Here is a 25734-nt window from a genome sequence, read left to right on the forward strand (position 1 = left end):
GCTATTTTTGAGAGCAGACATATTTCTCTCTGCTTTCCTTTAAATTCTAGGAACTCTACCAAAAGCATAATAAATGTGTGTTTTACAGATTATAGTAATTCTGAAAAAATCCTATTATATTTTGAGACTAGAGAAGATATCTCACTTGTTCCATGTATCTAATTATTCCATCTTACTAGGCCTAATCAGTCTTCTAAATACAGATGAAAAGAGACTGATAATAGTCTTCTTTTTCTAATTGAGAAGCTTCCCATTTATGGAAAGAGACAGGAGTGTAAGTGTTGCATACTTCTCTCCCTTTACCAACACATTATAATGTCTCTGTGCTAGGATTTCGGGGGAACCAAACTCATTGTTTAGTCTCACCATGAACAGGCTTCTTGGCTCACGGTGAGAACAGAAGTCAGGAGTGTTCAAACATAGATAAATATACATTGCACCTTTAGGTAACTACACTGCAAGCTATGCACAATGGGTTGTGGTATCTACCAGTATAACAGCTAGTAGGGCTTCATGCAAGCATTTGGGAAGGAAATACAGAAATTTGGAAAAAAAATTAATAAACCAATCCACCACATAAATGACTGAGAACAAAAATATTTTAGAATCCACATAATTTGCCATACTAAAATAAGACACCATTGTAAAAACCACATATATTTACAATGTCGCTGCATATTAGAAGCTGGGCATATTTATGAGAAAAGACAGCTTACCTGGCTTCAAGGGATGCAATGATAAAACCCAATTCTGATTGCCTGCCAGGTCTCTTCAGTAAAGTAGACCGAAGCACATTTACAGTATGTTCCAGTATCTCACAAGCCTACAGTTAACACCAGAATTTTCATAATTGTATTTCAAATGTCTATGGATAGTAACAAACATTCATTTAGAAAGCTTAAATTTTGTACATGAACATGTTAATTATCCCCAAGATGGCTGGCTCCTGATAACTGTAAATAAGCCTAGGAAGTCTGAGGTATGACCATAAATACTTTTATGATTACCTGAATGGTGCATATACATACAAGGAGAGAAGATGGAGCCAGATTCATCTTGGAGGTACATAGCAAACGACACTAAATATGAGCTTAGTCAAAATCCAGATTATCCCTCTACATGACACAGCCTTGCACAGTTTAGATCAAGACAGGTAAGATCGCAACAGGTTAGATCATCACAGAAATAAGACTTTATCCTGAAACTCATGAAAGTTAAGGGTTTAAAAGTAAATGGGTATTTTGATGTTATAGGGTTTTAGTAAAAAAAACAAAACAACAAAAGTGTTATAGAAGTATCTTCCAGAATCTAGAAATAATCCTTGTAAAACTATTTGAAGTATTTGTGAAGGAAAAAAATAATAGAAAATAATACTGAAAGGTGTGATTTTTATTGAATATGGAAAATAAACAGACCAGTGTTAACAGAACTGTCTGAACACAAAAGAATTCTAACCAAGAGAATCAGATCTCTGGGATTTAGTCATACATACTAGATCATAACTGGTTTTATTCCAATAGAAGAATATACAGCTTATCATAAAAATATCCTAAATTTTTGTGGGTAGAATCTCATTCCTAGTGGCCTGCATCTGTTTGGAATCTGTAATTAATGTAATAAATGCTCAGAGAAAACAACATTAACTGCATTTTAACACTTAATTTTGCTTTTATTGAAATGTAAAGGCTGTAATATTTCACTGAGAGAAACCACTGCTGAAAAAAAACCCCAAACCACAACCTCCAAACCCAAGAATTTCTTTACCATGCTCTGTTTTCCTTCCCCGTCTTCCTCTAGAATTGCTTCTGTTAGACTAAGAGTACTGTTATACCAAAATTGTTCGTTTCCTCCCAGAAGCTGTGCTTTCTCAAGGAGTGCTTTAGCTTGTCCGTGGTTTTTTTCCAGGTTAGCCAACACAGCAAGTAAGTACAAGCACCTCGACATATCAGATAGGGCCCTCAGTTCCTAGAAAGAAAGAGAGGTGATCTATATACAAAAAATCCACTACTGCTATTCATATTTATTTCTATCCATATTTTAGATTAACCTTACAGAAATAAAAAGTGAATGCTATTCCCCCAAGTATCTGCTGGATTTCTTAGTTACTCCTTATAGTATGTCTATTTCATATTTCTTTCTGTTCCTGTACCTTCTATCTCACCAGCTGAATAAGCTACTTTTCTGCTGTTATTTAGTATGTATAGGGCTGTTAGTGTTCATCAGCCTCTGATGAAGAAATGTGGTGATGAAAGATTTTTTTTGTGAACTCACAATGCTGCTTTACACTAGTTATAAGCTATATAACTAGTCCTGTGTAAGGGACAAATACTGTATAATATCTGTATACTAGCATCCTGACATATGGATACTATTGACGAATTACATAATTAAAATTACTGTCCTCCCTAATGTATTTTGAACTTTCCTTAATATACAATGCTTAATTAAAGCTTTATAAAGGAGCATGTATTATTCATGAATATCACTCATGTATTATTATTCAAAGTATTCTTGATTATACTAAATTTACATAGGCAGTTTTCCTTACATGAAAAAAATTATTACAAAATAACAAGATATCAATTACATTTTTTAAAGGTTTTACTGCAATAATTATATTCTGATAACTTTTATAATGAAGCACAGTGCTATAGTGAAAAATGTTAGATATAGGGAAAATATCTATAATGTATAATCCTTCATAATAATTAGATGATGCTGATCTGTTTGGTGGAACATATGGACACTTATTTCCAATCTGCTGGAATTCTAGGACATAATTTCAGTTTTATCAAAACATTGCAGGAAATCTATAATGAAGCTCAAAATGAAATAACCAAACTTTCAAACGATTGAATTATTGAGAGGATAATAATTCTCCCTTTCTTTTCTGAACAAACTTTGAACGTTTCCCACCCATTTAAACAAACAAGGTTGAAATATACCTATATCTTCCAAGGCCACTGCAAAGCAGACAGAGATGTTGACACTTCAGAAATTTATTTAACCTTCAGACAGCTCCCATAAAGTTGGACTGAAAAGCCATATATTTAAATGTACATATTATATATGTTGAAACTTAATAAGAAATTGGTTTGGGGTGGTGGGAGAAGGCTCAGCTTAGTTTGATTATTATTATTATTCTGAAGAATAACTGCATCAAAATGAACATTTTCTCTACACACGTTATTAGTGTTTCTTTTTCTATTTAATTTGTATTGTACCTGAGTTGCAGCATGGGCCTCTGAAAGCAGAAGCCTTGCTGGTTGATACAAGCCTAGCTGAATTAATACTTCAGCTTTTTCAATCCACAAGTGGGGGAAAGAAAGTGCATTCAGTCCTTTTCCTGTTACTGCATTTACTTCAAAACCCTGAAAAAATTAAAGAAGTATTACACCTTCATAAATTTCAAAACAAACTAGACAAGTTGTTATTAACTATGATATCCCCACACACCTCAGCTGTATTTTCTAACTTCAAAATTTAACATTATATGACAAGAACAACAAGAAGTTTATGAGATTTGGACTTTATAATCCTCAAAAGGCATTGAACTAGTAAGTATATACAATTTATACTAACTGTATGACAGATTATCTACTTCAGAAATGCTGCTCTGCTGCTGTCATAAAGTTGATTTTTGGTAATAAGTAAAACTCAAAAAGGCATACTATTTACAAGAGCTAAAAGAGGTAACTTTAGAGGGATTAGTAATTAGAAAAACAAGGTATTATATGCAAAAATATGTAAAAAATATACAAAGAGAAAAATGGTGTGATGACAATCCAGACAGCATTGCCATAAAGAGCAAGGTGGAGGCGAGCGTCAAAGGCAATTATCTTCCTAAAGAAGAGACAGTAAAGACAGAACTGAAATATTCTCATGCCCTTTAAACAATATATAAGAGGAAGCAAAACATTACAAGCAAATGTAATGGAGAAAGAAGAGAAAAAAGACCAAGAGTGAATACAGTATCTTTTTTGCTTCTCAGTCTTTTTAATTTGTTTGTGTTAGTCTCCAAGTCCATTTGTAGGAAAGTAGTTTTACTTTGCATGAATAAAGACTCCAATCTTGTTCTTCCTGAATATAAATAATATGCCAGGCAAACCCAGCTCAGCTTCAGATGATTGCTAGCAGAATTTAGGTAGCATGCATTTATGATAATTTTTGTGTTCATGTATTTCTCAAATATTATCTAAAAGCAAACTAGCAAGTGTATTTAAAAAAAGTGAAGAGTAATTTAGTACAGAAACTGAAGCAGTAATAAAAACCTTTTCACTTGACGTAAGGATAGTCTCATTCCTACTACTATGAAGATGAGCATTTTCAAAAGGTATTTTTCTTTCTTCTGTCTTCACATATACAGTTTTTTCTTTTTTCAGTGCAATCTCTTGCCTACACCTAAATTACAAGAAAGAAAAAGTAAGCTCAAGTATATTTTAAATGGCATTTCATAACAAAGTATTAGTGTGTTAGGAATCTTTACCATACACTATCTTGTAGACAGACACTAACCAAACATGCAGAGAATTTTAGGACACAGCTAATATACCAAAGCTGTGTTCTGAGATCGTGCTTTTTACTATTTTTGCCCAACAACATTTATTAACGGTAGGGAAAACAGTCCCAAATAAATACCGCCTCAGCAGTGAAAATTCATACATTGCTTGCTCTAATTCACTGATGTACACTTCTCCAGCAGCTTTCTCATGATACAGAGATGCCTGACTCAGTTTTAAATCTGAGCATATCAGGGCAATTCTACAAATAAAAAGAAGAAATGTTTAAGAAACAATCTGAATCCTTCATATGTTGCTTCATATAAGCACATTATAAATACATAGCACATATTCTACATTTGTCAATCCTACCTTCTTGTATTTGATTAATACTGGCAATAACAAAGATTGTATATAAAAACAGGGGAAATTACCCATTGATAGAGGTCACAGAATCAAAGAATGGTTTGGGCTAGAAAGAATTTCTAGAGATATCTAAAGGTATGGGCAAGGGCATCTTTCACAAGACCAGGTTACTCCAAACTCCATCCAATCTGACCTTGAACACTTCCAGGGATGGGACATCCACCAGTAGCCCCAGTCTTGTCCTGTACCAAACCTGTATCTCTCCAATTTAATGGCAAAAATTATATACTAAAAGTGTGAAAATATTTATATGTTCTCACTGTAGCATGCAACCACCACCCTCCTGCCCCTCAATGTGTATGTGCTAACCTACTTTTCTAAAAATAAAGAGTAATATACACATCTATCTAATCATATGTAGACATCAGGTCACAGATATATATAAAATACCATGAAATAAACACAAGCCTTGAGGAAACAAGAAAAGAAAAATTGTCTGGCAAATCTTGGCTGTAAATAATTTCCTACCAGAAAATCCCTTTTAGAATGGTAAGAAAGAAACTCAGTAATCAGTTGGCAGACAAACAGATATATTTTTACACATGAATATCCATTCTGATCAGTGGGACCAATTTCGGGCATTTTCAGGATTTGTTATGTGGTGTTTCATGAACTACCAGAAAATAAGCAAACATTTATTGTTTATGACTGCTACTTATTAAGCAAACATTATTTAATACCTACCAAAAAAGCATGATAAAATGTTTTAACTAAAAGAGCAAGAATTTTCAATTGCATGCATATTAAACACTTTTCAATCAAAACTTTTGGGGTTATCATCCATAAAAAATAACATAATTTTGGTAACAAAGACAAATCTCTCTAAAAATGCACTTACCAGGGCAACTTCTTTGTGCCCTTAAGGTGGAGAACATATTTTTGATGCAAGTAGGTAATCTGCCTTTTGAATACTTAATAGATACTTTCATAGAAACTTTTTTTAACTTTACTTTTTTCAGTTAAATGACAATAAAACATTTCAAAAATTTTTTACATGAAAGTGGCCTGGCTTCATAATCTCATGTTTTCCATGAGAGAGACCATGTTTAGTAACAAAAAAACCTACTGCCTTTAATTCCACAAACCTTTTCAAAAAAATTCTATTAAAATGTATATAAAAAAGAAAGGAAAATAAATAAAAAGCCAATACAAAAAAAAACAGTGAGCCACAAAATTCTTAATATCCATTAAAATATTAATGGATGTACACTTTACTCAGTTTCTCTTTTATTTAAGAGAAATACAGGATACAAACCGAAGGTGATAGAGATCAGACAGACTTCTACATTCCAGAACTTCACTAGCAATAACTTCAGCTAGCTGAAAGATTGGAAGAGTCAAGTGGGGGCAAAAAATTTTCTGTAGTTCCTTAGATAAAAGGTCCATAAAATACAAAGTGCAAGTCTGAAAAGAAATTTTTTTTAATTCAGTCAGTATAAACATAGTTTTGTAGAAAATAAATTTTAAATTAATGATTACATCTTCAGTTCCAAAATAAACCTCAAAAAAGACACAAAAAAAACTTTCTATCAGAAAGAGCAGCAAGGTACATAGAAAGCTGGTAAATGTCTACTCTAGCTTAATTTCAGCATGCAGAGGACAGGCTAACACCTCTTCAAGTATTAATTAATACTACAATACAAAAGTATTTGGGACATCTGTCTGAAAATACACAGACAGAAAAACTAAAATACAGTCATTTTCTGGTACTGATTTTCTCCTAAATAGTAAATGCTGTAGAATTTTGAGGAGTGCACTCACAGGTTTTGGGAAATTATCCCAGTTAATACCATAACAATTTGTTTTCTGTTTAAAAGTATCTCTGATTTCATTGGGACAGTCATACTGGGCCCATTCTTCCACATTTGCTGGTAAGGTATCAATTGATTCTTTCCCTTTAGGCTTCTCCTTTGCAACAGAAACTTCAACCTGTAATAAAAACAAGAACACTTATGAGATCAAATCAACAATCCTATTGGTATTAAATATTCAGCTGAAAAAATGGACACATTTGCTTAATATCCTTTGAAGTTTTGTAAGATCTGGGGTTATTTTGGATCTCCAGACCGAGGGATTTACAGAACAGCAGTACCTCGACCAAGGCAACAAACAAAAGAAAAAGTATTTGTAAATCCATCATCTGTCAAGACAGTGTGGTCAAGAGTGAAGGTATGATCCACAGATTCAAAGAGAAATTCTTCCCAGGTTATGAGAGTCAGTACAGAAAAGCATCTGAACTATTTACCAAATGAGCCTGGGGAAACATCTCTTAGAAAGAGAGGGCTGTTTTTTAATTCCACAGAAAAGTGGGTCTTACTTGTTTCTCTTTCTTTTTGTCCTTGTCTTTTTTAGCAGTTTTTGACAGCACTTTCTGAGGACTGGTAGGTTGTGAAGTCTGGGAGAATGCTTTTGTAATAATCCCTGATGCTGACAACGACACCTAGACAATCAAATAATTACAGTTAATTATTTTCAATTTCCAATATTAATAATAATAACAATAATCTCAGCAAGAAATAATTATTATCCACTGCAAGTCACTATCTACAGCTGTTAACAATTCTCACATACCATATTCTGCTTACATAATAGTTTTCTTCAGAAAAGTAACCATTTCAGAGAATTCCGGATGCTTGCATTTTTTGTACAAGCATTTAGGACGATCATGGCAATGCAATTAAGACAGCAGAACTGTCAAAAGACAAGATCATCCCTGTGATAAATACTACTGCTAGCTTTTTTTTTACTTATATGGTTGCAAATGCAATTATTTTTTTTCAAACCACAAGTCTAACTAGCTTCATTTTCTACAAGGGATTAATTTTCTTGGGAAGTAATCTGCAAGACAGCAGAGTCACTCTGTCCTTTCTCTGGGTTAGTCTTTTACAGTGCTACTACTGAATATTATGTAAAATCTCTGTACAAGCAAAAGTACAGATTCTGATCTTACCTAAAATTAAAAAAACAACCCAAACAACAACAAACAAGGCCAAAACAAACAGACAAAAACCAACCAAGCAACAACAACAAAAAAACAAAAACAAAAGCCACATTAATTTGAGAAGACTAATATGTTTTGCTGGAGGAATCAAGAGTAGAATACAAAATATGAATCAAAAAATAATGCTGGATACTCCCAACAAATTTAAATTTCAAATTAAAGGTAACACATATTGTAAAAAGTCAGAGGCAGCAGATTTTTTCAGAGAATGTTTTAAGATCTTCTACTGAGTTATTTATGGAGTCTTAACACTAAAGAGCCTGCTTTGAAGTAAGTGAATGTCTGCAGTCAAGGCTGCTTTACTCTGTCAGCCAAACAAAATGTCCTATAGTATTTTAACTCCTTTAATGCCACATGGTAATTCCTTTTCTCACAATACTGTTCAGCTGTAAGTATGATGCTTAGAATTACTATCATTATCCTACAAGTGGCACTGACAGTAGCATCAACCCTTTAATTTTTTGTTTAAATAGCTTATTCAAACAGTAGTACTCTCTTCAGGTAGTTTTCTCCCTAGTAAGACACATAGTAAAGTGTTGGATATTAAAAGTTATGCTTGTGTAAATCTGAAAATATCAATATTCAATTTTAATTTTGCTAATTCCTGTCTCACATCACATGTTAAACTGATTTCACAATGAATTCTTGCTCATAATTGCAGGCTTTTACTTCTAATTGGAATAAAATAATACACACGCTATAGCTTACCAATCTAGTCGATAGGTCCCAAGTGAGACTGTTCCTGTAATGTTTGCTGAACTACTATTATCAAGTACATATTTAGTCCCTTCAAATATTTACTTTACTTAACATATGATTGTTTTCCTATGATCATTGCTGTGATTCTGAATAGCCATTTCAGTTGGGCATATCTATGAGAAATTTGATTTGATTGATTTGAAATGCCTTATGAAAAAGTAATTAGAGAAATCAATCAGTGAACACCGCCAGCCTCCCCAGTTCCTTTCAGTCACATGACAGCCCTTTTGATTCAATTTCAGAAGGTCCACCTGAAATCACCATACTTCAGAACTGCCAGAAATGTCTTCAGTATGTGTTCTGCCACTACTGAGATTCCTTAACAAATTAGAAATAGAAAATTTGAGAACCTATTGCACAAAACATATGAAATGGACTCCAGAGAAACAATGGCCCACTGCTCTTATCCTTAGTGTCTCTTCTCCATTTTCCTGAGAGAAACAATCTTCTTGTTTAATTCTTAAATCTGAGAAAATACACTAACTGCACCATAAAACAGGAAACCATAATGACAAAGTTAAACACAAAATGAATAGCTGCTACCATAATTACAGAAGGAAATGTAAAATATACTGGCCACATAATAGTAACACAACACAACAGATAATCTCATACGATCTCACCTGCCAGATACGGACAATACAGGCATATGCCATCAAACAGTGCTGCTGATGAAAAGAAGAACTGTGACCAGAAAATAAAGCCATTAATGTCTGTGCTCTAAACAAAGCTTCCAGTTGTTTAATATTACTCAAATCTTCCAAATTAATTTCAGCCATGGCACCACTTGCTCCATTGTCCATCTTTGCATCTTCTGTAGGCAACAATTTTGGTATAGCATTGTTTCCTGTAAAAATGTACTTAAAAGTTAAAATTTCTGAAAATGAAATGTTAAGGGGGAAAAAAGAAAAATGGAAATCTGTCTACTAAAGATGTTCAAATGATGCAATGCTACTTGCACCATGTTTTTAATCAACAATGTAACAGCTCTGTATAATAAATTATGTAAACCTGATAGAGAAACAACATCCACAAAAGGCTGGACCCGATGATCTTCTGACATTCCTTCCAACCTTGGAAGTTTTATATCTGAATCTAATATCCCATATTATATTATTTGGGTTTCCATTAAGAGCTTTGCAAAAATTTTCTTGAAATTTAAGTAGTGTAAGGATAGTACTCAAAAGCAAACACGTGAAACTGGGTGGAGGATCGTTACAGAACCAATACAAAACTTAAATGCCATAGGACTGTAAAAAACCCAACAAAACCATGAATAGATGAGTATGAACAGAATATTGCTACTAATCAACTGTGTGATAGTAGAGACACTGCATGTCTATCTTTCTTAATGAAAACACAAGAAGTACTTGTCTGATCCATGTAATCTATCCACACAAAAAAGAACAGAGACCAGAGCAGATGTCCATTAATGCCACACAGGACAGTATGGTTCCAGAAATCAGATACTTTTTTTCCCAAATGGATACTGGGTATCCTATCAGAACAGATCACTGAGGTCATACCAGGACAAGTGGTATTTGTGCAAAAGGAGCAAAGAATTTTTACAGTTACAGAGGTAGTTGAAGGCATACATCCCTTTGAAAGCCATTTTTGAAAAATTAATGCTAAGATAAAGCCAAGGAAAGGGTAATGGACTTAGGTACCCAAATCTTGGCACAGAAATTATTTTCTTGGTTTCATCTGTCCCTCCATGAGAATTCACTTGAAACAAACTGTCCAGAACTTCTTTCTGGCAGCATCTCACAAATCAAGAATTCTTATGTCAGAGTGGAGCAGTATCTTACTGCACCAAAAGACTGTGGGTAAGTTTGCACAGCATAAAACAGAATTCACAGATAAACTGAGCTGTATTGAATAAATTACAGTAAACGCACGAGAAAACACAGGCAAGCTTGTGCCATTCTTTCTGACAACTAAGCTGTAAATTTAAAATTTCCCTTGTGTTTCCTCCTGAGAAATTCCTCTGAAGGAGAAACATCCATTACATACCTTCCTCTTGTGAGGATTGCATAGGGAATTTCATACGAAGTAGGAGATCTACTGCCCATTCCAGAGGTTTAATAGCATCATTGAGGGGAAACTGATTACAATATAAGCATTCAGCAAATTCCATCAGGTAATCAACTCTCTGCCATACATCTTCTTGTTTCTGTAACAGTAATAAAGGAGGAGCTAATTTGCATTTGTTTATGTAAACCATCAGAATGATGTTCTAAAGTTTCATGTAGTCTTAACAGAAGCAAAAAATAATAATTACACATCAAGCAGTTTTATTTGCATCACACAATCAGAATTTTGTTGAACAGAACGTAACAGAAAATTCCACCACCAGTTAAATCTTCATTTTATTAAAAACACTTGCTACTCTTTGACATTTTTGTTTGGCAGGACTCGACTAAAATTTTGCTGGATATAAAGATTCAACCATAGAGAGTATTCCTGCTGAAGAGTAATCTCAAAGTTATAAAAGGTAAAAGTATATGGCCTCCCTACCCATTCAGGAACTTGCAGTCCTATGAATCACTTGAGAATCATTCTATCAACAAACAGTAAGAACTGACAAACCTGTAAAGCAATGATTGCATTTTGAAAACAGCTTAACTGTCCAACAATACTTCTGGAGACTGTTACCAAGTGTTGCCACATATGTGACAAATAATCTTCACTTTCATGACTGAGTTTCTGAATGGCCATCATGAAATTGCATCCTGATCCTGCCCTCACTGTAGCCATAAGTTTGAAAATCAGGCTAGAAAAAAGACCAAACAAATTACAAATTACTTGCATCTGTACCTGCAAAGTAACTTTCTCAGTAAAACACATATACTAGTTCATATCACTATAGTACAAAGATGCAAAGCTTATAAACTGGCATATAAGGGCACGAAACCAACTCAGATAAGATTATGTAAACAGTACCCTAGAGAGTTTCCACTTAATGAAGATGGATTTGCAGTTAGGAAAACTAAAGCTTCTGCTATATAGCCATATTTCATGCATCTATTTGCTTGGGAAGTAAGATACTACTTGTACACAAGTTTTTTAAAAATTAATTTTACAATTATTGTTAGCAGATTAATGATAGGAAGAACTCCCTATGTGTGTCTTTTTCACAGAAAAGACACAAGAGTGTTTTGTGTTGTAAGGACGAGCTGCTCAAAAGTAATCATAATACTTTCCCAATGCAAAATAAAAAAATACTCACGAGTTTTATTACTTCTCAGGAACCAAAATGCTTATTTTAATTAAAAAAGCCAACCTACTTACAGTTTGTGTCTTGTCTGAGGCAAAACTTGAATAGCTTCATCCAGGATTTTTAGTGCTGTTTCCCAGTCAGCTTTACCAGCATAGATGTGGAATAATAGACCATATAAGGAGGTTCTTAATGTCAGATCTTCCTCAGCACCTTTCAAGTATATTCAAATGATGTATTAATATATTGCAGAACTAGGATAATGATTACAAAATAATGGGGTTTCTTTCATTACCAGATCAACAGAAGGAAGAACATGCCTGGAAGAAAGCATCCAACTGATAACCCAATATTTTGAAAATCCTTTGTAATCCACTGATGCAAAGGACATGTATCTTTCTTTTCCTTAAAAAAAACAAAACAAACAAACAAAAAAAAACAATAAAAAACCACAAAAACCAAAACATCTTTATCTTTCAGTTAACATGTATCTCTAAGTATATATATCAGAATTGCTTCCTGACCAGATGAAAGCCCCAGGCATTTCTCCAGAGTGAGTCCTATAATACAAACCAAATACAAAAATAACCAGACTTAGCAACATTCAATCACTTACACTCATGAAGTAACATGAAACCACGAAGTACTCTCAGGGAGTCACAGAGTAGCCAAGGTTGGCAGAGATCCTTCAGAGCTCTCTGCCTATGCCCCAAAGCAGGTTCCACTCTTTACCTGTGAAAATTTGACTATCACAATTTTCACCCGAAGGTCAGAGACTTGCTGTTTCCCTCTCCTCCACAGCACAATTCAATGCATCTTCAAAGAGAAATTCAGCACCTTGTTTCTCAAACAGATCAAACAGGTATATGACACACTAACCATTAAATGCATGTAGGGTGATGCTAAGAAGTTAACTAAGCTATAGCCACAACTTTTGGGTAAGTATCACATTAGCATCATTAAAGATTTATCAGATTTGGTCTAATCAGCATTTACTTCTACATCCTTCTACAATGGAGTGGCTGTACCAATGGACAAGAACTATGGATGTCATTCATTCACATTTCTGTAAGGCCTTTGATATGGTGGCCCATAACCTTGGTGCTACTGAGTTGAACAGACAGAAGTTTGATGGATGGACTGTTAGATGGATAAGAGTTACAGTCACTGGCTCAGTGTCCAAATGGCTCAATATCCAGTGGAAACCAGTAACAAGGGATATACCTCAAGAGATACCAATACCAATATTTTTCAGTATTTTCATTGCTGACATAGTCAAGGGGATTGAGTGCACTCCAGCAATGCTGCTGATGACACCAAGGTGAGTGGTGTGGTTGACAAGAGGGAAGGAATGTCACCTAGTGGGATCTTGACAGGCTCAACGAGTGGGCCCAAGGCAACCTTGAGAAGTTCAACAAGATCAAGAGCAAAGTCCTCCACCTGTGTCAGGGCAAACCCCAGTATCAGTGCAGCCTGGGGGACAAAACGAGACCAATCCTGTGGTGAAGGATTTGGGAGTAGTGGTAGATGAAAATCTGGACGTCTGCTGGTAGATCCTTCTCCAGATGTAACTGCATTTAAAAGTTGACTAATTATCCTGGTCAAGGATCACTGGATACCAGTTCCTGCCTCTTACAATGGTTACTACAGTGCATATCTATTTTTAAAACTCAGTAACTCCAGAAATAATCAAATATAGAGCACTCTGTTAACGGGAACTTTTTTCCTAACTACTACCAGAAGTTACTCCTAATTCATAAGAATTACTAACATTTGCAGACATAAAAATACCTATGCTACCTATAACTTTAAATTTGCATTATCTACATATAATTGCTTTTTAATACCAGTTATTAAGGATTCACTCTGAAATTATGCTGTGGTGGAGAGTTAACTATATACACAACATGAAGTGTTCCTTTTTATTGGTTTTAAATATATCTCTACTAATAACAAACTTCATGACTGTGTCCATGGGCAATTACTGTTATGTACCTAAACACTGTCAATGTTCCAATAAACTTACAATTATCACTGTGCTTCCAAGTACATATTGTACTCATCAGTTCCTATACACTCAAAATAAGCAGAGCAGTCTCTGATTATTTGTGATTTGCACATGGCTTGATAAGAAATCAAAATAAAGATTTCTATTCTTTACTATCCCATTTGATGATCTGAGATGCAGACTCGTATTTGTACCAATAAGCTTGGATGCAAGAGTCATCAACAATCCCCTCAAGTGCTCATTGAAATTGTTCCCATGGAATGTACAGAAAAACCCACAGCAGCTTCATTGACATGTAAATCAAATCTAGAAAGAGAAATGGATAAGTTCCATGGAGTTTTGAAGTAAGAAAAGTTGTAACTGTGCATGGAAGTTTCAGTGTGCAGAAGACATTCCACCTGGTGAGATGTCTTATATGACACATATCACCTGGACACTGCTTCAAGGGGATGACTTCTTTGGATTACACATGCTGCTTATAATCCACAAGTATTTAATTTTATCACAAACTCCCAGCAGAGTCTAAATTTTAAATCCCTCCTACTGCCAAAGTCCTAAACAGTTTGTTAAAAACCTGAAGATAGGCAAAGTAAAACTTTCCTTCTGCAGGTAGAAGAAATTTGAGTCTGCAGGTGGGAGAAACCTTAACTTAATAACATTTTTTTTTGAGTTAGTGTTTTAGGATCTGTTGTCCTATTTTCCAATCTATTATCATAACTGCCAGAAGTGTCTTTTTTTCTGGATTTGCTAAAAATTCTTTTTCGTAAGCTTCATGAAGGGAAACACTACAGTGAAAATCAGACAGGAAATCATTTTGAAGAAAACTGTTATAAGTCTGACAATTGCTCAAAACCAAAAGAAGCACCAAAAGGAATATAAGAGTATGTGACTGCCGGTAAGAAACCAGAAATGTGTTTATGACAAATAAGTCACTTTTGCCTCTTAGGAAAGGTATCTTGAAGTTTCTTTACCATCAGCACCAATCACTAAAAACAAGCAATACCTATTAGAAACTCTTACCTGTTTGTTTTTAGATTCTGCTTTAACTATATTCTTAAGAACTATTTCAGTAGGTTCTTTAAACTGTTCTCTGTCATGTGGTGAGCCTAGCAAAGGTAAGCATGCATTCCAAAAGTGCCTAGCTGCAAACATTACAAGGGAATAATTTCCAGCTTCACCTGCATACCTGAAGAAAGAGAAGTAGAACTTAATATGGAAAACCAACCACACTTCAGCTATACTAAAGAATTGTACTTCTAGCAACATTTGCGTTTAGCTGATCTGAGGACTTAGCATAGGAGCACCATAAAAAAGCCATTTTCCATTTTTATATACCAAACAAATTCACACACTCAGCAGAACTAGGAATAAATAAGTAGCATATTAATGACTTTACTGTATTTCTGCATAATCTTAGCTCAAGAGAATTCATTAAAAAAATAACAGAAACTTCCTCAAGATGTTCTCATTGGAATAATATACTTCTTTTGGCTTCCTATTATGTTAATTTCTCATTCTAAAAAACATTAAAAAAATAAAACACAATCATTATTACCATACTGTGGATTTTGCTTAGTACAGTACCACTGTAACAGAAGAATATGCCCCAAATGCCTCTAGCTGCATTCAAATTGCTTTGAGCATATTTCATGCAAATGATACTTTGAATTAATAAAAGTTAATTGTCCTCCAGATTGTGACACAACACAGTATTCATCTGCGTGATAAGCAGCTTGGCATTTTAGTGAAAAATTTTAGATTGGTATAATGTAATCACCAATTGAACAGTTTTAAAAACTGTAAACTACTGTTTTAAAAAAAGCAGTTTTTTGAAACTGTCAGTCTGATCATCCTTTAGACAGCACTCTCTAGATCACATTTATACTGCTGCATCCAGTTCTAGGCCACCCAATACATGCCAGACACAGAGAAACCACAAGGAGCTCAGTGAAGGGCCACTGAGATCATCCAGGGACTGGGCTGTCCTTGCCTTGAGAAGAGGGCTAATTGGAGAGGTGGCTTTGGGAGACCTAACAAGGAGAAGTTTCTCAATAACCTAACGAAGTCATTGAGAAGCAACAGTCAGGCTCTTCCCAGTGAATGGCAGGACAAGCAAGAACAGGCATAAATTAAAATGAGAAAGGTTGAGGAATGTCCCCCATGAGTACAGCCCACAGTGGAGCAGGTTACTCACAGAGGCTGTGTGTCTCAATTCCTTGAGGTTTACACAGCCAGACCGGATAAAGCCCTGGGCTGGCTCTGCTTTGAGCAGGAGTCTGAACTAGATCCCTTCTGAGGATGGGATGATTCTATGACACTACAACGTCAGCTATGTGGAAAGCAGTTGATAAATTTACTAAAGCACAAAAAAATCTATCAAATCCTTTGTTAAACATTTCAACTCACAACTATGTTGACTTTCATCAGTCTTGGGAGAAAGTATTATCCCCAAAACTGTAATTAAATTTTAGATCTGTTTTATATTAGCTTTGTCTCAACATAAAACATACCTGGCACTCTGAACAAAGGTTTTTGATGCTGCTACACGCAGATGTTTTCTTCCAGACAAATTTTCCATTATGCTCTTCCCTTGTATACAGGCTGTAGTGCTTAACATTTCCTGTCTCACACTGTTACCAAGCCTGCATAAAGGCAAATACTTCAAAAAGTACTAAGTCTTACTGGCTAAGATCATATCAACTCCTATTAATGATGTATTCAAGGTGCTACTGTGTACATGTCCCTTGCTTTGGAAATTACAAATCCTTCCATTGAGTTTTCTTTTAAAATTAGAAAATTATTCAAAAAGTGAATATTTTGTGAAAAGGTAGACTAAAATATCTTTTTTCACGCCTCTAATGAAAATAGCTGTGAAATCAGATTTTAAAAAACTATTACCTATCTTTAGCAAGGAAACAACATAGATTTCTAATTTTCTCCCTATTTTTCACTATTGTACATCAAAAAGAATATTAGGCCAAAATCGAACTTATACACCAAGAAATTAAAAACAGAAATCAGGAAAACCAGACAATTTTTGATACTTTCTTTTGGGATTTGTCTGATAAAGTATGCCCCGGGCTTTGGAGAAATCGATATGAATCCTACTCCACTACATGTAGAAGAAAACAATGTAGATTTCAGTTCCAGAGTTAATCAGTTAAAATTAATACACGAATAAATTTATATTATCGGTTAACACCATTAGTTAATAGCAACTTATTAAGAAAATAATAGCTGCAGCTTGCAGGAGTTTTCAGCGCCTCTGCCACCGGCCCGTCCTGCCCCGCCTGCAGCCACGGCCGGCGGCCACCAGAGGGCGCCGCTGCCACAGCCCCGCCGGCGCTGCGCTCCCGAGCCCCGCGGGCTCCGCCTCGGAAAGGGAGCCAGGACTGCCCTCCTTCCCCTGCCAAAAACACCCCTTGAGTGTCCTGACAGCCAGGACTGCCCTCCTTCCCCTGCCAAAAACACCCCTTGAGTGTCCTGACAGCCAGGACTGCCCTCCTTCCCCTGCCAAAAACACCCCTTGAGTGTCCTGACAGCCAGGACTGCCCTCCTTCCCCTGCCAAAAACACCCCTTGAGTGTCCTGACAGCCAGGACTGCCCTCCTTCCCCTGCCAAAAACACCCCTTGAGTGTCCTGACAGCCAGGACTGCCCTCCTTCCCCTGCCAAAAACACCCCTTGAGTGTCCTGACAGCCAGGACTGCCCTCCTTCCCCTGCCAAAAACACCCCATCACTGCACAATCACACACTTTCTCTAGTTTGTGCATTGCTAGATGTGCAGCATGTCGTTTCTGAATTTCTGTGAAGTTCTGAAAGTATCTAATTAATATTAAGATAACTTACTTAGTTTTACATGTTTGTAAACCCATGTAGAAAACAAATACAAGTTTCAAGGAACAGAACACTGTTTATTTAAGTTCAATTATTTTGTAGAGGAAAAAAAATGAACACTATATTGCATCTGAAATCTTTCACATGTTTATTTCAAACTTCCTACGTTCTGAAAAACTGCTGTTAAATGGAGTTGAGTCTATTTTCTTTGGATAAAATTAAACTCTGCTTTTGGAGGAATTTTTTTTTAAAAAATAGAGGGCTTAAAAGATACCACCTTTTTATAATAAAGGACTCTTCCAGTAGATCCATTTATATATATCAGTTAAGTACGAGACTGGGCTTTTATAGGAATTACTTACATTCGTATTGCACCCATATGCATAGGTGGCAACATAGTGATGTCAGACTGACATCACTGTCAGACTGACATAGCTGACAGCAGAGCTTGGAATACAGGAGCTTCTCGTATCTGTCATCACCCCCAGCTCCACCTTTGTCCATGAACAATATAACCCTTCAGTGTATTAGAGCCAGGTGAGCACTGAAAGCAATTTGCATCAGCAAAAGTAGAATCAGCTATTTTCTGCCTAGAGATTATATAAGTGTCAAAATACTATGATTGTCAGAGATCATTCCACAGCAGCAGTGCTCCCGGGAAGACACCCAAACACAGAGGTGTACAAGCTTCTGACTTACTTGGATAGCAAGCTTCATCTGTCTTTCAGAACAGGGCCCAGAGCCACAATTTGGATTTCCCACTGCCTTTGAATTTCATTTTCATCTCTAACTGTACAATTTCTTTGGAAAAAAAGATTCTTCTATTTTTGATTATGTGACCAGACACATTTACCCTTTTTTTTTAAAACTTAGTTCAAGTACATTACCATATCATGTAAAACTCTATGTACTTACATGCCATAATATTTCTTAATATTTCTACTGTGGACAGAATCCTCATCTGATTCCAAGATCCTTTTAGAACAAGTCATCACTGTTTCATAGTCTTGTGATACATATGCAAAATATGTAAGTCGTGTCAGTGTCTGCAATTCCACTAAGGAATCTGACCAACTGCATTCTAAAGCCAAATTCACCAACTAGGATTAAAAAGTAATAAAAAAATGCATAAAAACATAAAAAACATTATTCCAAGTTTTCATACGCTTTTTTTCTACAGCAATTACATGCTAGCAGCTGTATCTTCCTTACAACCCACCTGGGCACGGAACAAGTATGTGATAATGCTATCTAGAAAATGAAAGAGCTACAAGTGCAACCAAAATATACAATAGAGAGGCTTCATTCACCAAATATTAAGTATTACCATAGTGTGTGCAAATCCAGCTGTATTTGTGCATGCCTTTTAGCCAGAAGTATCTACCAGGACTTATTCTATGTCCTCGGTCATCTTTCAAAAACCAGTGGAATAGGACTTTCAAAATTTAGAGCCCATTTTAGTTAAGCCAAAAGTAAGAATGGAACATAGAAGTGGTTTTGCAACAAACAGTAACTGTAGTAAGCAGTTGCTATGTATGCTGTTATATATATGGCAGCTTGGGAGAGCTTGGGCTCCATAATCTTAGCAGTCTTTTCCAACCTAAACTCATATACATATATATAGATATAGATAGTTATAGATAGTCTCAAATATAGTTTCATTATAGGATCTAAACATTTTCATAATTTCTTTTGTACATGTCAATATATTTTTATGATAGTGGTAATTGTTAATGAATTGGTCCAAATGAAGATACTACAACACTGCTATATGAAACTACGCCAGTGAAGTGATAGCTAAAGTTAACTCTTAATATTTGGCATAAATCTGTAGGTCAACTAGAATTGGATACCTATGTATTTCTAAGGACCTGGATTCTAGTTGTCAGCAATAGCTTCATGGTTGTTGTGGCTTGTTTCATTTCACACAGTCAATTAATTGTAACCAAGTGTAGTTTTGTTCTACCTTGCAACTGTCAAAAGTAAATTCACTATAAAATTCTATAAAAGTAAATTCACTATTTAATATATAAAATATTATATAAAATTATATATATAAAATATATAATGTGAAGTTTTCTGTTGAAATGTTGCATGCTTCTAATACAAACCCAAACCTCCCTATAACTACCTGAAATGAGGCTGGAGTCAGGGAGGGGTCAGTCTCTTTTCCCAGGAACAAGTGACAGCACAAGAGGAAACAGCCTCAAGTAGCACCAGGGGAGGTTTGGTTTGGATATTGGGAAAATTCTTTACTGAAAGAATTGTCCAGCCCTGGCACAGATGCCCAGGGCAGTGGTGGGGTCCCCATGCCTGGATGAATTCAGAAGTCGTGTGGATGTGGCACTTGGTGGCCTTGGCAGTGCTGGGGGAACAGCTGGACTCCACAATCTTGGAGGGCTTTTCTAACCTAAACAACTTTATGCTTCTATTAAGTTTTCTCCAGAAGAAAAATTAAAGGCTGAAAGTATCATTCTGTACAGAATTCACCTGAACCTATTATGCTCTTCTGATGGTCACTGAAACAATCTGCTAGAGCAACACAAGCATAAACCTAATATTTGTATTCTAAAACTCTCTGGTCTTTGGATAAATAAATTTTTTCTGTCACAAGAATCTGCTTCCTGTCATAAATATTTAATCTCTTGGTTAAAGAAAATAATAGTACAATAAAAGTTTCAAAAATAATTTAAACTCTAATTAAAATTGATTCTGAAATCAAATTCATACTGTGCAATTTTTTAAAACTCAAAAGCTTCTTAAAAAAAAGCAAAATACCTGAGCTAAGGTAGGAACAGTGAAATCCATGAGACCCAAGCCATTGCATGAATACATTTCCAGACCAACAAGAATTCTTGCCAGAGGATTTTGTGCTTCATTATTATCCTAAGCAGAAATAAAAAAATCCACATTCAGAGATTTTTGATTGGTGTTTTTTTGCAAGTTAATATTATTAAGGACATTAATTGAGATGACAAGATAACAACAACAACAACAACAACAACAACAACAACAATAATAATAATAATAGTAATTTTGAAAACCTCAATTTGCTCTAAGCAATTCCTGCTCTCTACTGTGTCCTTAAAATTGTTTATTTTTTGTATTTATATATTTTTAATTAACATTGTGAACTCTGAAGTATTACAGTTTCAACACTAAAAGCCCACATCAACAATACAATGGAGGCAAATTTCACATGCCACTGAGGGTTTCCAGTTTTATAGACACTATAAAATAAAAATATAAGACTAAAATAGATCTTTCCAGCTTACTAAGTCTATAATCTATAAATAAGGAGGCCACTGTCAATGTTGACATAAATATAGCTGATTTTTATTAACACTTTTAATGCAGCCATTTTACTATTTTACATTTATGAATTCAAAATCAATTTTTCTCGACAGTCATCATATGACAAACATCACCATGGCAGCTAACAACAGAAGGAAGAGTTAAGAAATGTAGACTCACTGCTAAACCCAATGTGAAAAATTTGCTATGTTCAGTAAGGAACTACAGCCAAAATTTGTTTTTACATTCTAATCAAGTATACAGAATAAAATACACCTTGATAATTTCAGTCATTATTATTTATGAATTTAACTTATCTTTGTAATGCTTCAACATTATGCGGGGTTTCAGGGAACTCATACCTCCTCCTGCATCCCAAGTTGATGTCTGATCTGCTGCTGATTTAACTGCTTTGCTTTCACCCATGTAGCAATGATCTGTTGTTGTGCAGCAACAGAGACTTTTTCTTTACACATGGTTCCACTCATTGCATTTAGGGCAAATTCACAAATCTAAACACCAAGAAGAGAAAAAATAAATGCAAAACACAGGAGAATGTGGAAAGTTTCTTGTATGTAACATGTTATCCATTAGTTATTTTTAAATTATTGCACATGCATTTCTAAGCCTAACAACATCTCCTTTAAGTCAACCCAAGGCAAACAGAAGTTGCAGTCCTCAGCCCCAAGTTGGTAAGGAGCTCCAGTGTGGATTTGGGGAGGATCTATGGTGGTAGAAACTGTAAAAGAAGGTAGCTTTTTTTGTTTCAAAAATTTCTTCTATTGAATTTATAGGAATTCTGATATAGGACAGCAGAATGAAATGGACTACAAAAAATAAGGGGTTTGTACCTCTAAGGCAGCTTTGATGTCAGGAAGTCCATTAGGATCTACTGAAAGAGTCTGGATGATATTCGCTTTTTCCTGGTTTTTTTCTGGAGCTTTTCTGCAACTCTCTATTGCCGTATCGTCTTTCTTCTCAGCAGGTTTTGGCTTTGGAATCCAAGAAATAATTAGGCCTCGAGCCAAAGCATTACATAACATCAGTAAAATTTCAATACTTCTGTAGAAGAAAACAGAAGTACATACAGCATCAGATCAAAATAGAAAGCAGGAATGAAGTTACTGATTTCAAGAAGTAAGCATTACTTGAAAATCGATTTTTTTCTTAGAAAGCAAAATTATGGATATTACCAAAAAAATCTGCCCCTTGGTAAAGCAATTAATTTAATAATTAAAACTACAAAACCCACAACCAATTTTCTGTTAACATCAATTTTTCTCACTCTTTCTGTAACTGAAGCTTCCCTTTCATCACAGAGAAAAAAAAAATTATAGGCCAGACCAACATTTAAAACAACTTTTTATTGATTGGTACCTATGAAAAGAGCAACTATTTTCTAAAATATCATTCTAAACCAAGCCCTTCACATTTTTTATGGTTATCATGCCAATCCACTGCCAAGCTGAGACTTTTTTTTTTTGAGAAAACATTAAGCTAATTGCATCTAAGAGATTATTGCTAGTACATACTGATGTAAGTATCAAAACTAATAAGCAGGTATTACCAGTCTTCATGTCTGCACAAACTGAAATTTAGATGTTATTCCCCAATACTGTTAAAAGAGGTTTCTTTGCTGCTGGTCCTTACTCTACCGAGTGATGAGGTCACTGTCAATGAAGTGCCAAAATATCTAGGAACTTGTCCCATAGTCAGACTTTGACTGGAATATCTACTCCACAATGGTCAATCATTCTCCCATTGCATTTACTCCAGAACAGGATTTCTCTAAACCACTGTGGAGTCCATGCTCCCATTTTCATGGTCTACTAAAGAGCACATTCCCATTTTTTATTTTTAAATAAAGTCTATTTAGTATTTTTAAGCTTATTTTGGTTTCCATTTTCTCTTATTTCAGAACCAGCTGTAATCACCTTACACTGGTTAGAAATATTTGCAATGAACTATATTTACAAAATAATTCAAGTTTAGAGAACTGACAACAAGCAAATGCATTTTGAGCTGTTGTGCAAATTCAGTCTGAGAGATTTTTCCCAATTTTCTCACTAACTTAGCAGAATGCTATTTTACATGCATGTGTTGCTATTCCACACTGAAGAAAAAGTAGTATTTATTGGTCTAATGTTAGCGTGGCTTACAGTGTAACAAAAAAGAAACAGAAAGAATTAATAATTAATTTTCACAATTTAACTCCTGAGCTACTCTATATATACCAAGGCTTTTTCACTACCAATGAAAGCCAGCAATAAATATTTCACAGCACAAAGTGCCTTCCAATGTTTGCAAAAATATTGTTATGTTTTAGAAAATAAAGAGCATGTTCATATCCAAACATCTAAATTTACCCATTGTGCCCAACAGTCTTGATGGCTCCAAGAAGAGTCTGCAGATACTCAATAATGTCCCTCTGTCTTCCTGAAGAAATCAGATGTCTGTTATAATTTAAGACATACACCACAGCATTGTGAACAATCCAGGCATCATTCAATTCTTCTCCTATTTCAGCTGCACGCTGGAAGTTTTCCATAGCATACTGAGATAAGCTGTCTATCCATAAACTATAAAATTAGGATAAAAAAGCTGTTATTCCAAAGCTTCAACACCGGAAGGAATTCTATCATAAGGCTAAAAATGCAGTCCTACATCTTAATTAACCACAAGAACAAAAATGTTATTACTTTTCAGTTGCATTTATTAAGTTCTCATCCACTGACTTATATTTTACTTTGATGAGAAGACTGTTCAGAAAAGGAAGTAGTATCAACATAAAATGAGTAGTCTCTAACATTCAAATGCTATTAGCTTCAAAAACAGTGTCTATGGCTCATGTTTCATCAACATGTTCAGGTTTTTTAAATGAATGTGTGAATCCACCCATCAGTGCCAGAAATCATTAAATAATCATGTCAAGGCTGTATTTGAATATAGATATAAGTGAGGCATGTCATCTGAGAGTTAAGGATGTATCCTTTTTACAAAAAACTGCATATGTTCTTGCACTCAAAGACATTTCCAGGTGCTCTGAAATTCTATAATTGTTTTAAATACAGTAACATTTTTTTCACAGTCTATGCAGTAACTTTCTTTCAAAAAACTTATTTTCTTTCTTAATTACCAAAATGTACTATTACTTAGGAAAAAAAAATTCTAAAACTACAGTCTTGAATGATCATATAGAATTGCCATGGTTAAGAAGTCATAAAGTCTAAAGCATAAACTGATACTGGATATTACTATGTCAGCAATGGTACAGGACACAGTACCAGACCAAAGTCCTCTTTCCTATGGGTTTCTAATCTAATTAGGGAAAGTTAAAAATAGCTAGTAGCAAATTTTGGAACAGAATTCTCATCTTCTTTGCCCCTTGGCTCTGATCAGTTTATAATTTTTCCTGTTCTACTGAACATTTGCAGGCAGACTGTGTGAGAAACTTTACTTAATTTTCAAACTTAATGAACAGACCTAGGGACACAACTCTGGCATCCTGCTCTCTCAGGACATAACCACGGTAACAGTAAGGCTGGTATTACTATGAATGTGAACAGAAGAGTCTCAGCACCATCTTCAGAAATTTCTCTCCCCCTTCTTCTCCTTCTCAAGAAATTATCATGTCAGACCAGTAAACACCAGTACTTTCTATACTCTACTCTCTCAAATTCATTTCAGTTGATTGGATGGAACACACTAGATCTGCAAACTGAAATAATGCATTGTATGCATTCAGTACTACAAAATCATTATATGCATAGAAGCTATAAATCAAGACAAAAAGAAGAAGCTATAAATCAAGACAAAAAGAGCTTTTTGAATTGGGTGAAACATTTTTTTAAATACAGAATTTAATAATCTAAGTGTCAATGTACAGCGATTTAATAATTTTTCAGCTTGGAATACTAGCTTCTAGTTTCAGAGAAATAAATGTTAAATGAAAAATAAAGTCCACACTTCAGAATGAAAGGAGACCTAAGAAAAATATTTCAAACTATTTTTTGGATCTTTTTCCCATTTAGATCTTTTTCCCATTTCAAAAATGAGGAATCTGGTGACAATTTTACTATAGAGAAATAGCTTTTGCAATTATCATTTGTGTCTGATAATAATGATCAGTTAAGAGTTCCTTATTCTTGATATGTATTACAAAAAAGCACCTGTACGTTTTCCATTCTGGATCACTTTCAGGAAGATATGAAACATATCCTGGATGACATTGGTACATAGCTTCTGGAGGAACAGCATGATCATTCAGTTTGATTCCCTGCAATCTTAATAAATGAACAGTTGCCTGAAAAGACACAGAGAAATAAATTATCTACCCAGGTTATCATTGTAAAAAGAGACTGACTTCATGTTAGTGTTCTTACCTCTTCAAAAACTAAAAAATACAAAATGTTTTTTCAAATGTTGTACAGGCATGTACAAGTATATGAAATACAATGCTTAGTACTTCATAAGCTTAAAATTCTCTACATATAATTTTACCAAATAATTACATGGAGTAAAAAGGATAATTTATATGTGTAAGTTTTTAAATCATGCTGGAACTGGATCCAGAAATGTGTTGACAAAAATTTACAGTAGAATCTCTTGTAAAGAAGTATTATCAGCACCTGCAGTAAAACTATTGCTATATATTGTTACTTTCACACAGTATTTTGATAAGGTTGCTTCATGAA

General features: G+C 34.8%; 1 protein-coding gene across 1 annotated transcript in view; it reads right to left on the minus strand.

Moving 5' to 3' along the window:
* The window catches only part of CFAP46 (cilia and flagella associated protein 46), a 71980-nt gene that overhangs the window by 23373 nt on the left and 22873 nt on the right, over positions 1-25734 (minus strand). Inside the window, exons 17-36 of the mRNA XM_088060029.1 lie at positions 25210-25343; positions 23407-23619; positions 21892-22102; positions 21403-21552; positions 20525-20632; positions 18662-18846; positions 14931-15096; positions 12223-12307; positions 11977-12115; positions 11275-11458; positions 10699-10858; positions 9309-9532; positions 7243-7365; positions 6687-6854; positions 6181-6329; positions 4663-4761; positions 4272-4401; positions 3225-3371; positions 1765-1965; positions 717-823 (exon numbers count right to left, since the gene is read on the minus strand). Of these exons, the coding sequence (XP_087916155.1) occupies positions 717-823; positions 1765-1965; positions 3225-3371; positions 4272-4401; positions 4663-4761; positions 6181-6329; positions 6687-6854; positions 7243-7365; positions 9309-9532; positions 10699-10858; positions 11275-11458; positions 11977-12115; positions 12223-12307; positions 14931-15096; positions 18662-18846; positions 20525-20632; positions 21403-21552; positions 21892-22102; positions 23407-23619; positions 25210-25343 (3083 nt within the window). The remainder of the gene's footprint in view (positions 1-716; positions 824-1764; positions 1966-3224; positions 3372-4271; positions 4402-4662; positions 4762-6180; positions 6330-6686; positions 6855-7242; positions 7366-9308; positions 9533-10698; positions 10859-11274; positions 11459-11976; positions 12116-12222; positions 12308-14930; positions 15097-18661; positions 18847-20524; positions 20633-21402; positions 21553-21891; positions 22103-23406; positions 23620-25209; positions 25344-25734) is intronic.

This window comes from Pseudopodoces humilis, chromosome 9 (genome assembly GCF_049639895.1).
Source record: "Pseudopodoces humilis isolate 2021_Gansu_Grassland_sample_001 chromosome 9, ASM4963989v1, whole genome shotgun sequence".
Classification (NCBI taxonomy): Eukaryota; Metazoa; Chordata; class Aves; order Passeriformes; family Paridae; genus Pseudopodoces; species Pseudopodoces humilis.